A 12,429-nucleotide genomic window follows, 5' to 3' on the forward strand; every position below is an offset into this window, starting at 1 on the left:
TTTTTTGGCATCAGACCTTCCTAATTCTCACTTGAAACATTGTTTGTGTGATTAATAGGCTAAATTAGACATTATGTTAATATCTGTTCTTGCAATTTGTAATCTGATATTTACAGATGATAATTTTTCACAAAGTAATTTGGATGTAGTGAACTACTTTTTCAAAGTAACTTTAGTTAGGTAAACTATATATTTTTAAGTGTAGCTTTAGTGTAGCTTAACTTCCTCCAGTGTGAAGTAAAAGGTAGCTTGGTAAACTATATTTTCAGAGTAGCTTCCCCAACATTGGTAATTGTAACATTTGATTGAGCTTGTATCTAATACATACAGGCCTCTGAGAAGTCCAGTCGGTTTAAACACTTATGAAATTAAATTAAGAAAAAAATGTATATTACAATAATTTCAGCAGATGACATCTTCCTTCTGTTAAAATATGACTGTGGCTCTAAGCTGTATTAATAAGTATAATAAGCATTTAACTAATCCTCTAAATGTGCGGTAGTTTTGTGCCGACTGAATGGTACCCATGTTATTCACTCTTTATGTGACAAATTAAACACACACATTTACATTGGAGTTGAGTTTTAAGGTTCTTATAATTTATTGCAGTTTGCACACAATTTAAAAATTTCAACAACAGCACACCAAAAAAGTACAAAACTAAACAGCCTTAGAATTTACTCCCCTTGAGAAAAAAAAAACATACTATGATTGTCAAAGCTAAATGCTTAAATCCAGAAAAATAAACCAAATCTCACAGGGAAGCAAATATATTTGAATCAAAATCTGCTTATTTTTCAGACAGTGATTGTCCTTTTCAACCAATTTCTTTCTATTTCCCCCCTCCCCTCTCTTCATTGTCGTCTACATTTGAACGTTTTTTCCCCCATTGGCCCTTTCCTGTTTTCAAGTAACCAAAGTTGGATTGATGTAAACGGAGATGCTTATTGGATCATTTCACAGCTTCCTTTCCATTTCAAAAAGGTCAATAGAGAGTCCAGTTACACAGACTTTCAGTGTTCCAGAGATAACGTGAAAATAAACCAAGCTGTTTACAGTAGTTTAAGGCGGTCAAGTACAATAAGAAGTCAGCAATAATTGTAAATAAGTCTTCAAACAGAGAGCTAACTCACATATGATATATTTTCCATGGATGCAGAGATCAATTACCACTGTGCAAAATGCCATGAGTGTGTGCAGTTGGCAAGGAGCACCCATGTCACCAGCTGATGCTGCCACCACCACGTCCACTGAAGAGCAAACCAAACCCCCGGACCAGAGTGGACATGCCAGACATGCCAATGTGCAGACATTCATAACCATCCTAATAACAACTGAGTTTGTGTAGAGTTCAACTTTTGCTTTTGTTCGATTGATTGATTCCATGATTTTTGTGCACAAACATTTTTTGAGTGCAGATTTTTTCTCAGAATGTTCACATTCCTAAAAATGTGAAAAATCCTAAATAAAATATTGAAATAAAGAACAGTTCAAATGAAAATGAGATATTATAATATTAAGGTTAACTCAATCATTTCACGATTAAATACATCTCCTCTTGAATGTAATAGTATCCATGATTTCGTGAATCTATAATTTATAACTGTAATTTTCATAAAGGCATATTTTCAGCAATAAATCTCAGTTAAATAAGCTTTAATGGTGCAATCAAGCATGCCAATTCTCCCCCTTCAAAAGTAAGGATTACGCTTTCAGTAGAAAACACGCACGTGTACATACATACAGTACGTACATAGGAGCACTCAAACAGATACACGCAGACATTCAAATTAGGAGCGTGTAGTACTGCTCTCTGATTCTTCAGCTTTTACCATTTAAAACAGAAAGAACCTCCAGGAGTACTCAGGCTTCACTGTTGAAACAGAAAGAACCTTCAGGAGTACTCAGGCTTCACTGTTGAAACAGAAAGAACCTTCAGGAGTACTCAGGCTTCACTGTTGAAACAGAAAGAACCTTCAGGAGTACTCAGGCTTCACTGTTGAAACAGAAAGAACCTTCAGGAGTACTCAGGCTTCACTGTTGAAACAGAAAGAACCTTCAGGAGTACTCAGGCTTCACTGTTGAAACAGAAAGAACCTTCAGGAGTACTCAGGCTTTACTGTTGAAACAGAAAGAACCTTCAGGAGTACTCAGGCTTCACTGTTGAAACAAATAACCTTCAGGAGTACTCAGGCTTCACTGTTGAAACAGAAAGAACCTTCAGGAGTACTCAGGCTTCACTGTTGAAACAGAAAGAACCTTCAGGAGTACTCAGGCTTTACTGTTGAAACAGAAAGAACCTTCAGGAGTACTCAGGCTTCACTGTTGAAACAAATAACCTTCAGGAGTACTCAGGCTTCACTGTTGAAACAGAAAGAACCTTCAGGAGTACTCAGGCTTTACTGTTGAAACAGAAAGAACCTCCAGGAGTACTCAGGCTTCACTGTTGAAACAGAAAGAACCTTCAGGAGTACTCAGGCTTTACTATTGAAACAAATAACCTTCAGGAGTACTCAGGCTTTACTATTGAAACAAATAACCTTCAGGAGTACTCAGGCTTTACTACTGAAACAAATAACCTTCAGGAGTACTCAGGCTTTACTATTGAAACAAAGAACCTTCAGGAGTACTCAGGTATGAGCAGGTGAGCATCTCTCTCATAGATCAGTGCGAAACCTTCTCATTGGCCGCACAGTTAGAAACAAGTGTCAAATAAAAATATAAATAAATTACCCACAACGCTTACTTAATGTCGATGAGAAAGCAGAAAATACCAAAGCAGAATGTTAACTGGATATAGCTACAGTAGTTGGGAACCTTAACTCCTTGACCACCATGCAGCAGAGTAGACTGTGATGAAGTACTGTGTGGGCGGGAGGCAAACACAGTAGAGGAGATCTTCAGTAGATTAGTTAGGTCACTACTGGCATTCAGCCCACACTGCCACCTCTGTCAGTCTGAAGACAAACTTCACCTCACATTCCGTTACACAAACTCAAACCCAAGACCAGTGCATTGACACAATATCTTCACAGCCCAGAAGAACATTTCAAAGGAGTCCCGACAGACTCTCAAAAGGAGCAAAGAAAATAAATAAACTACTTAAGAATGAAATAAGTTAATTTAGAATACACCCCCCCCCCCAAAAAAAATAACAAAAAAAACAACAAGAAAATGTAAGATAAATCATATTCATGCATTTTCCATAACTGGAATATTCCGGGTTTCTTAACCGACTGCACCCTTGGATATTCACATAGTCTGTTCTATATTTGCTCAATTACAGTGTACAGTTAAACAGTAATTCACATTTCAAATATACAGGTTGGACTTCATGCAATATCAGATCCCATTTTCCAAAAATAAATCCATAATCACTACAGAAACCTATAGGATACAGCCAAATGAAATTAAAGGGATGTTTAAAGGCAGCAGATAGATTTAAGAAATTGTATAATTTTAGAAAATACTTGAATTCATGTGAAAAAGGAAGCTGTACATTGCATGAGTGCCATATGTCTTCTTTCAACAGTCAAGAGCTTAAGGAGCAGAAGCTTGTTAGAGCAGACCTCTTTCCAGTTTCCTTAAACACACACACACACACACGCAAACGCACACACACACCAATGAAATTTGATAATAAAAATATAGTGCACTATATACACACATATTAATACACACACACATATGTGTACTGGTATAAATTGTTGAGCAGTACCCGTTTAGTGTATTCTAATAATCTTCAACATCAGTGTGTTACCTGAACACTTCATATGGTTGTCGTTGAAGGTGTGCCTTAGATTAAGGAGTGTAACTATACACAAGAAGATGACATAACACTGGCTGTTGATACCAGCGCCCATGTTTTTTTATATTGAACTAAATCTGAACAAATAAAAGATTAGAACAGAACAAGGGACTGGAACTGAAAACAGTAGTAACATCTTCATGTTCTAATAAAGTGCCATTTAACCAGATTTTGTAATGTACGTAAAAGAAACATGACTAAATCAGAACCCTCTCTTACCCACAACCCGTGCTCCAACTCCCTTACCTCTCTGCCCAACCTTCACTGACACCTCTCTCATTTAGCTTAAAAACAAAGGAGTCCTGATTATTTCAGCAGGCTTCACTTCCACAGTTCTTGAGAACTATCCTCTATGGCCCAGTCCCTGTGGAGGTTGGGGAGGTTGAGGCCTTCACTCTTTACAGAGAGCGAGTTGACCAGTTCGCAGTGGAACTTGCGGATGTGGCGGTACAGGTCTCCGGACTGGGTGAAGCGCCGCTCACACCACTTGCAGGCGTGCGGCTTCTCTCGGGTGTGCACCACGGCGTGCCGGCTCAGGTTGTGAGAGTACTGGAAGCTCTTACCGCACGTGGTGCATGTGTACGGCTTCTCTCCAGAGTGAGTCCGCTCGTGGCGCTTCAGGGTGTACATGCAGGAGAACGTCTTGCCGCAGATGGAGCAGGTGGGCACGTTGATGTCGCTGGCGGGCTTGGCGCGCACGCCTTCCTGCTCGCGAAAGTGTGTGCTGAGGTGGATCTGGAGGATGTGCGGACTGGGAAACACCTTGTTGCACAGCGGGCACATGAAGATCTGAGTGTGAGGGGCGTTCAGCATATTGGACACGTAGGGCAGCAGGGTGCTGTCGATGCTGGCCGTCTCAACCTGGGCCCTCTCACTCTCTCCGCCCAGCATGTCATTATTGCTGACCTTGTCGTCACGCTCCAGTTCACTGGCCAGGGTGGCATCACGCAGGGCTGACAGGTGGGCCTCCAGGCGTCTGTGAGCATGGCTGCTGACCAAGTGGTGGTTCAGACCTCCGTTGGTTCTGGGAGGGGTGGCTTTGGGCCCACTGTGGTCCATCTCGTAGTCACCACTCACCAGGTCCTCATGGTCTGAGCCCGTGTTCTTCTCCTGCTTCACTTGGACCAGGGTGCCCTGCAGGCTATCTGGCATCACCACATCACAGAAGTAAGGGTTATTGGACAAGGCCTCGCTGGGCCCAGTCAGGCTGGACTTCACAGACAAGTCCAGGACACAGTCTGCATCAGACGACACTCTGCGGGAGCCACGGGAGCCCACAGACCTCCGGGACAGGGAGCCTATAGAGCTGCTGGGGCTGCCAGTTGGGGATTGCAGCTTGGGGGGACTGCCATGGGCGTCATCTTCCCCTGGGCTGGTGGCAGTGGCCGGGGTGCCAGCCCGGTCAGTGGGTAGCCTTATCCACAGGCTACTGGGGTCCTGCTTGGACTCCAGGTCCTCATCGTCACTGGGCAATAGGTCAGCTGTGGCTGGTTGGCCCGTGCTGCCCTCGGAGAAGCTCTCTAGTTTGTCAGAGCAGCTGGAAGCGTCCTCCTCCTTCTTGGTGCTGTCTGCCTCCGCAGTGGCTTTGTGCTTCAGCTTCTTCTTGCAGACCTTGACAATGTGGTACATGTGGAGGAAGCTGGCAGCAGCCAGCACGTCCTCCACGGGCAGGGCTTTGAACTGGAGCTTCCCCTCGTACATGAACTCCAGCAGGAGAGCGAACGCCGGGGCTGTAACAATGTCGCTGTTCAGATGAACAATGTCCCTTTTGTCCAGCTGGTCCTTGTAAAAGAGATGGAAGTACATGCTGCATGAAGCCAGCACTGCTCGATGGGCCCGGAACTGGGCATCGCCGACCAGCACAGTGGAATCACAAAGGAAACCCTGATGCCTCTGCTCACTCAGACACTGTAGCAAATGTCTGCTGTGGTCTGGGAACTCCATGATGTCTTCATAACCTAGGACAGACAGCAGATGTTAGAGGCACATTATTTTAGAAGATGTTAGAGGTACATTATTTTAGAAGATGTTAGAGGTACATTATTTTAGAAGATGTTAGAGGTACATTATTTTTGTTTTAGCTTGTAGACAATCTGTCTGGATCCACTCACCCACTCTCTCACCTCATGCACTCACCCACTCTCTCACTTACTCACCCACCCACCCACTCTCTCACTCACTCTCTCACTTACTCACCCACCCACCCACTCTCTCACTCACACTCTCTCTTACTCACCCACTCTCTCTTACTCACCCACCCACTCTCTCACTAACTCACCCACTCTCTCACTCACTCACCCTCTCTCTCACTCACTCACTCACTCACTCACTCACTCACTCACTCACTCACTCACTCACCCACTCTCTCTTACTCACCCACCCACCCACCCACTCTCTCACTCACCCACTCACTCACTCATTCACCCTCTCTCGCACTCACCCTCTCTCTCACTCACTCATTCACTCACCCACCCTCTCACTCACTCACTCACTCACTCACTCACTCACTCACCCTCTCACCTACTCACCCACTCACTCACTCACCCTCTCTCTCACTCACTCACCCGCTCTCTCACTCACTCACCCTCTTTCTCTCACTCACTCACCCTCTCTCTCACTCACTCACCCTCTCTCTCACTCACCCTCTCTCTCACTCACCCTCTCTCTCACTCACCCTCTCTCTCACTCACCCTCTCTCTCACTCACCCTCTCTCTCACTCACTCACTCACTCACTCACCCTCTCACTCACTCACCCTCTCTCTCACTCACCCTCTCTCTCACTCACCCAAAAGAGAACAAAAATGTGCCTACACAAGAAATCCTTGACATTTTAAAATACATTTACAAAACTGTCACTAAAACATCACCAAAGACACATTTTCCTTTTTAGATTCTGCTAACATGTTTTACCACCAACAAACTCCAACGTTCAGACACACAAACACCAAATAAAAATAGGTAGAGTCTAATTGCTCCATAAACCTAAATGTTTCCGGACGATATTTGGGAGAGGTGTTGCTCTAGACTGCGACCAATGGCTGCTCCACATGATCACAGAGAGGCTTCAGCAGCTAACCTCCTGGTCACACAGATGTCTCCCCGCCCGCCTGCTAACTGAACTGCTTCCACGCTTTACTCTCCCAGCTCCTAGTGAGGTTATTTTTAATAACCCACATTGGCCTGGCCAGACTCTTTAGGTAACAGGATTTCAGGTACACATGCAATCCTCACATACACAAGCTACCGATTCCAAAGGCCTACTGTAAGTATACTGAGAATAACGACTGTACACGTGGAATTGAAGAGTTTGAAAAACAGGTTGTCTTGTTGGTAATTACAAAAGGCCTTTTATTGTCAACTCCAACTGCTATTTATATTTGCTAAAAAGAGAGTCCTATTCCAGAAAAGCATTTCATTAAGTAAACTTGAATAATAGAGATTCATACTTTTGAATGAAAAAAAAAAAGATCACACCTGTAAACCAAGTATCTTTTTTTTGCCTGAAATAATACATGAGCCTGAACATTAAGTAGTTAAATAAACCCTTTTGAATGTGAGTGAACAAGTGTGTGATAACCCTCACTGGAGCAGAGTTCAGATTTTCCTTAATGGGAGGCTTACAGGGTCAGGGATGTCCAACCCCCCAGGCAACTCCCACCACCCCACGCTCCCCCCACCTCAAATCTTTCTAGAAACCGCACATCCTCCCTAAAGAGAACGGCACTGAAGATTTACAGTACAATCACTTTAAGTGCCCTGTAGTCTACAGCCATCCTAATCCTTAAGATGGCTAAAAATAAAGATAGTAGGACAACTCACAAGGTAGCAGCGATCAAATTAGGGGTCTGTCAGGACAGAGAGGGACGGAGAAGGAGGCTTACAAACATCTGATCCAGCTGACTGTGGCCATATGGCAGCTGCTGCCCAGATAAAGAGATTAAGACTAGGAGGAGTGCGATTACAGCTGTCTAGCCAATTCAGGCAGCTCAAATCTGCAACTTCTAAATTAGTCACCACCAACAGAAAAAATGAACACAAGCCAGGGAAAGAGGACATCAGGCTTTCAAGTCATTTCAAAGACAGTTATTTTGTATTGTTTATTGAACCTTTATTTAACTAGGAAAGTCAGTTAAGAACAAATTCTCATTTACAATGACGGCCTACCGAGGAACAGTGAGTTAACTGCCTTATTCAGAGGCAGAACGACAGCTCTGGGATCCGGGATCCGATCCAGCAACCTTTCGGTTACTGGCCCAACGCTCTAACCACTAGGCTACCTGCCGCCCCAAAATTTAGATTTGAAAGGTTGAATTATTCTTAGTAAAAATTACCCTATAGATTTGTATTTTATTTTTTTACATTGTTTGTGGATGTTTTAACCAGAATAACTTTATGAGTATTAAGATGTACAATTTTGATAGTAGCAGTTATCTGTTGGATCAGATCTGATAAATGAATACTGGGTTTACCAGACAATAAATACATGTTAAATTGCATTTAATCATTAGTTAAACACAAATTAAGAAATGTATTTTGGTTGAAACAAATGACAATCATTTCAACAAACATTCAACTCCAAGCCCAACTTGCTCACTACAAACCAGAGAAAAACTAGGAAAGCTCTTCCTGACTACACCAGTCCCCTGCTTAGCTACAGTAAACAACTACTGTACACATACACAACATGTAGACTAAATCCTTCACTTCCTATTCCATAGAGCTCTGACTAAAAGTAGCCTGACCCTGGGAAAAGCCCTGGAAAAGCCAGAGCTACTCATACAAAATAAAACCCTCCCAGGGCCCCGGACCCCTTCCCACAGTACCTGCAGTATGCATCAACTTGATTAAGTCCACTGTAGTAGAAAAGCTGGGCCGGCTGCAGCTTTTTTGCAGAAACAATGAGGGGGTAGGAGAAAAAAAAAATGCAAACTGTGGAAGACAGATGCAAAGCGGAGGAGATGTTGGAGGGGAATGAGATACCTCCTCCTGAACACAGATCCGCACACACACTAACTCCCAGTCTGTGCATTAGAATAAAAGACTGGGGGATGGCAGCCTGTCAGCTGCTCTGACATCATGTTCAGATGGAAATGCTACCTCCAGCTGTGCTCCTTTTACAGCCATATGCTACTCCTCTACACTCTGCCACCAGCCTCTCCTTTATACAACTTTGTTTCTTTTTTTCTCCTCTCTCTAAAAAAAGGGGGTACATGTATTGAGGTGCTTGGGTGGAAAACTAGACAACTTCCCCCTACCTCTTCACTCTAAAGGATAACTTAAGAAAATAGGTCTGTGTGAAAACCAACACTTTTGTTCTAACCTAGTTTCCTGCGCAATGAATTTAAATACCCTCAAGTTTTTGTGTGTTTTTTTTTTGCCGCCCGCTCTCCTTCCAGTAACCATAAACAAATGCTAGCACAGCACATTTTCAACTGACAGATCCACGCAGCTGATATTGTTTTCAACTTTTGTACGGTTCACTGCCCTTGCCATTACCGTAAATCATTTCCCTAACCCTTTGGACAACTGACAGAAAAATGTAGAAAATAACAATGGGAACAATCGTATTGACCTCATGAGTGATATTCTAAATGAAACAAAAACTACACTATTCCTTAATGGGCTGCCTAAAACTGACTACAGCTTCTGCTTTCTTTTGTGAAAGTATTCCACTCTTTCGTGTGAATATTTCAGTGGGTATTTTTTTTCCACAAGGAATTCATTTATCTGCCATGTGAATGGATCACAGCCACACATCTATATGCAGCACATTATTATTCATATGAAACAATAACAATAATAAACAATAACAATAGACTGCTCCCGTACATTGGCTAACCGGGCTATCTGCATTGGCTAACCGGGCTATCTGCATTGTGTCCCACCACCCAACCCCCCTTTTACGCTGCTGCTACTATCTGTTTATCATATATGCATAGTCACTTTAACTATATCTACATGTACATACTACCTCAATCAGCCTGACTAACCAGTGCTCCCGTACATTGGCTAACCGGGCTCTCTGCATTGTGTCCCACCACCCACCACCCCCTCTTCTATGCTACTGCTACTCTCTGTTCATCATATATGCATAGTCACTTTAACCATATCTACATGTACATACTACCTCAATCAGCCTGACTAACCGGTGTCTGTATGTAGCCTCACTACTTTTATAGCCTCGCTACTGTATATAGCCTGTCTTTTTACTGTTGTTTTATTTCTTTACTTACCTATTGTTCACGTAACACCTTTTTTGCACTATTGGTTAGCAAGTCAGCATTTCACTGTAAGGTCTACTACACCTGTTGTATTTGGCACACGTGACAAATAAACTTTGATTTGATTTGATCATATATTAACATTTTTTTGTGTAGCCTATATAGATGTGAACTTTACATTCAAGACATTCAACATGTTCCTGTTGACATAAGGGGCATTTCTTAAATGTATTTTATTTTTTATTTCACCTTTATTTAACCAGGTAGGCCAGTTGAGAACAAGTTCTCATTTACAACTGCGACCTGGCCAAGATAAAGCAAAGCAGTGCGACACAAACAACACAGAGTTACACAAACATACACAAACGTACAGCCAATAACACAATAGAAAAATCTATATACAGTGTGTGCAAATGTAGTAAGATTAGGGGCAAAATAATAACAATTTAGCAATTAAATACTGGAGTGATAGATGTGCAGAAGATGAATGTGCAAGTAAAGATACTGGGGTGCAAAGGAGCAAAAAACAAAAAAACAATATGGGGATGAGGTAGGTGAATGGGCTATTTACAGATGGGCTATGTACAGATGGGCTATGTACAGGTGCAATGATCGGAAAGGTGCTCTGACAGCTGATGCTTTAAGTTAGTGCGGGAGATATAAGACTCCAGCTTCAGTGATGTAATATAATTCTCAAGTTTTGTTATGAAAATGTACAAGATCAAAACCTTTAGGAATGAATTGCAATTTATGCTAATGAGTGTAGCCTATACTTTAGAAAGAGGAGAAACACACGAATATATAGGCCATATGTAGGCTTATAGAACAAACCTATGGCCAGATATCTTATGTTATTCATATATATCTTTGCATTACCTTCAAATCAGTGACGCTGCACGCAAATGGAAAAATTGGAGTTGCACCTAAATAATTAGCCTATATTACCGATTCAGGATCCGAGGCTTTCACAGAACAGTCTATTCCTTTCACACACAAAAAAAAGGATATCATGTATCATTAAATAGCCCTAGAGTGTGTTTGGGTAATTGGTAACAATGTTACAACATTAATATTACAATTTGCAACACATAACACTTAATCCAAATATATACATTGTATCATTGCCATTGCCTTTCTTTGGATTAGCCTAGTCTACAAAAAGATCAAATGCCAGGAAACAACTGTCATAAATGAGCCATTACTTCCATAAACTTCTTGAGACCGGACATGACACACTACTACCGATACAAGCAAATGATCAATGTATCTGTCAACCTCTGTAGGCTACTCCTCCAGGGTCTGGCTACCAACATTTCTCTGCGCTGCTGGTTCCAGAATGGAAGACTGTCGCGAGCAACACAACAGAACATTCGCCAGACTACAAATACAATATCTCTCGAGCGCACACACTAACGCAATCAAGCTAGCTAGCCAAGGTGGTTAACAAAAAAAAGTACACGTTCGATCAGTAGTAGGCTATATCAGTTCTGTAGCAGGCCCCGATGCAATGCCGACAGGCACTACGAAGGAGCTAACATAGCAACTATTATGTGAACACAACAGTCGCTAGAAAGGATTATTACTTTTTCCTCTTTCATTCTTTAACCTCCTTTCATCACCCTTTCGGACTGTGGTATTAAAGGCACTTACAGACAACAAGCTCCAATGTCTTCCTGCGTCCTTCGTCAAATCCTATTGAGACTGAAAAATAACTAGATTGACTTTCAACAAATGTCCATAACAACCTGCAGTGGCAGGAAAGACGGACCGAGCGAGCGGAGAGAGAAGGGCTGCGGCAGCCAGATGTTTCCGAGCTGTTGCTACTAAACTCCAGCTACGGTAGAGGCGTCTGACTGACAGCGCAAAAGCCAATAGTGCTTGTGATAAGAAAAGTGAAGGCAAATTGGAAGCAGTCGTTGAAGAGGGAGGGATATGTCTACTGGGTGTAGGTTGACACCAGGCAACAGTGAGAAGGCAGAAAAAAGGCCAAGCGAACTGGTTCCCTGAACAGACTGGCGCAGAGCACAGAGTGAGCGAGAGGCTGAGCGCAGGGTTTCGTGGGTACTGTAGTCATGCTTCGACCAATAGAGAGGAAGAACAGGTGCACTACCTTCATATTGTTGAAATAAAACTTTTGTCACCGGGTACAAAATGAGGACTGCAACGAAAAGGTCTGCGAATATAAGGCAATTCACGCGTAAAATAACTCCGTTGGAAGCGAGCAGAATGCATCAAGGTAGCACAATCAATTGTTCATTCATTGGTTTGAATAAAGTGATTTTCTTTCTAGGCAATTTTTTCTGGCTTTAGTAATTTTCCTATTGCCATGGGATAGCCTATAGATTTTGCAAGAATATTAAATAGTTTATGCATAATGTCATGATGAATAGGTTAGCCTA

At 42.4% G+C, this 12,429-nt stretch overlaps 1 protein-coding gene across 3 annotated transcripts; it reads right to left on the reverse strand.

The window, feature by feature from the left end:
* Positions 1–577: 577 nt before the first annotated feature.
* On the reverse strand, positions 578–12,014 carry LOC112234626 (zinc finger and BTB domain-containing protein 18). 3 transcript variants are annotated; one of them, XR_006084147.1, is made up of 3 exons: positions 8,633–8,979; positions 1,893–5,766; positions 578–1,851 (listed from the first exon to the last, which is right to left on the reverse strand). XR_006084147.1 is itself a non-coding variant. In XM_042327299.1 (2 exons), the coding sequence occupies exon 2, from the start codon at positions 5,750–5,752 to the stop codon at positions 4,130–4,132; it is 1,623 nt and encodes a 540-aa protein (XP_042183233.1). In that variant the 5' UTR covers positions 5,753–5,766; positions 11,681–12,014; the 3' UTR covers positions 578–4,129. The 3 variants fall into 3 exon arrangements, 2 of the variants coding, with proteins under 2 accessions (XP_042183233.1, XP_042183230.1); XM_042327299.1 differs by lacking the exon at positions 8,633–8,979 and adding an exon at positions 11,681–12,014 and having other exon boundaries at positions 578–5,766; XM_042327296.1 differs by having other exon boundaries at positions 578–5,766.
* Positions 12,015–12,429: the final 415 nt, after the last annotated feature.

Source organism: Oncorhynchus tshawytscha, linkage group LG01 (assembly GCF_018296145.1).
Source record: "Oncorhynchus tshawytscha isolate Ot180627B linkage group LG01, Otsh_v2.0, whole genome shotgun sequence".
Taxonomy (NCBI): Eukaryota; Metazoa; Chordata; class Actinopteri; order Salmoniformes; family Salmonidae; genus Oncorhynchus; species Oncorhynchus tshawytscha.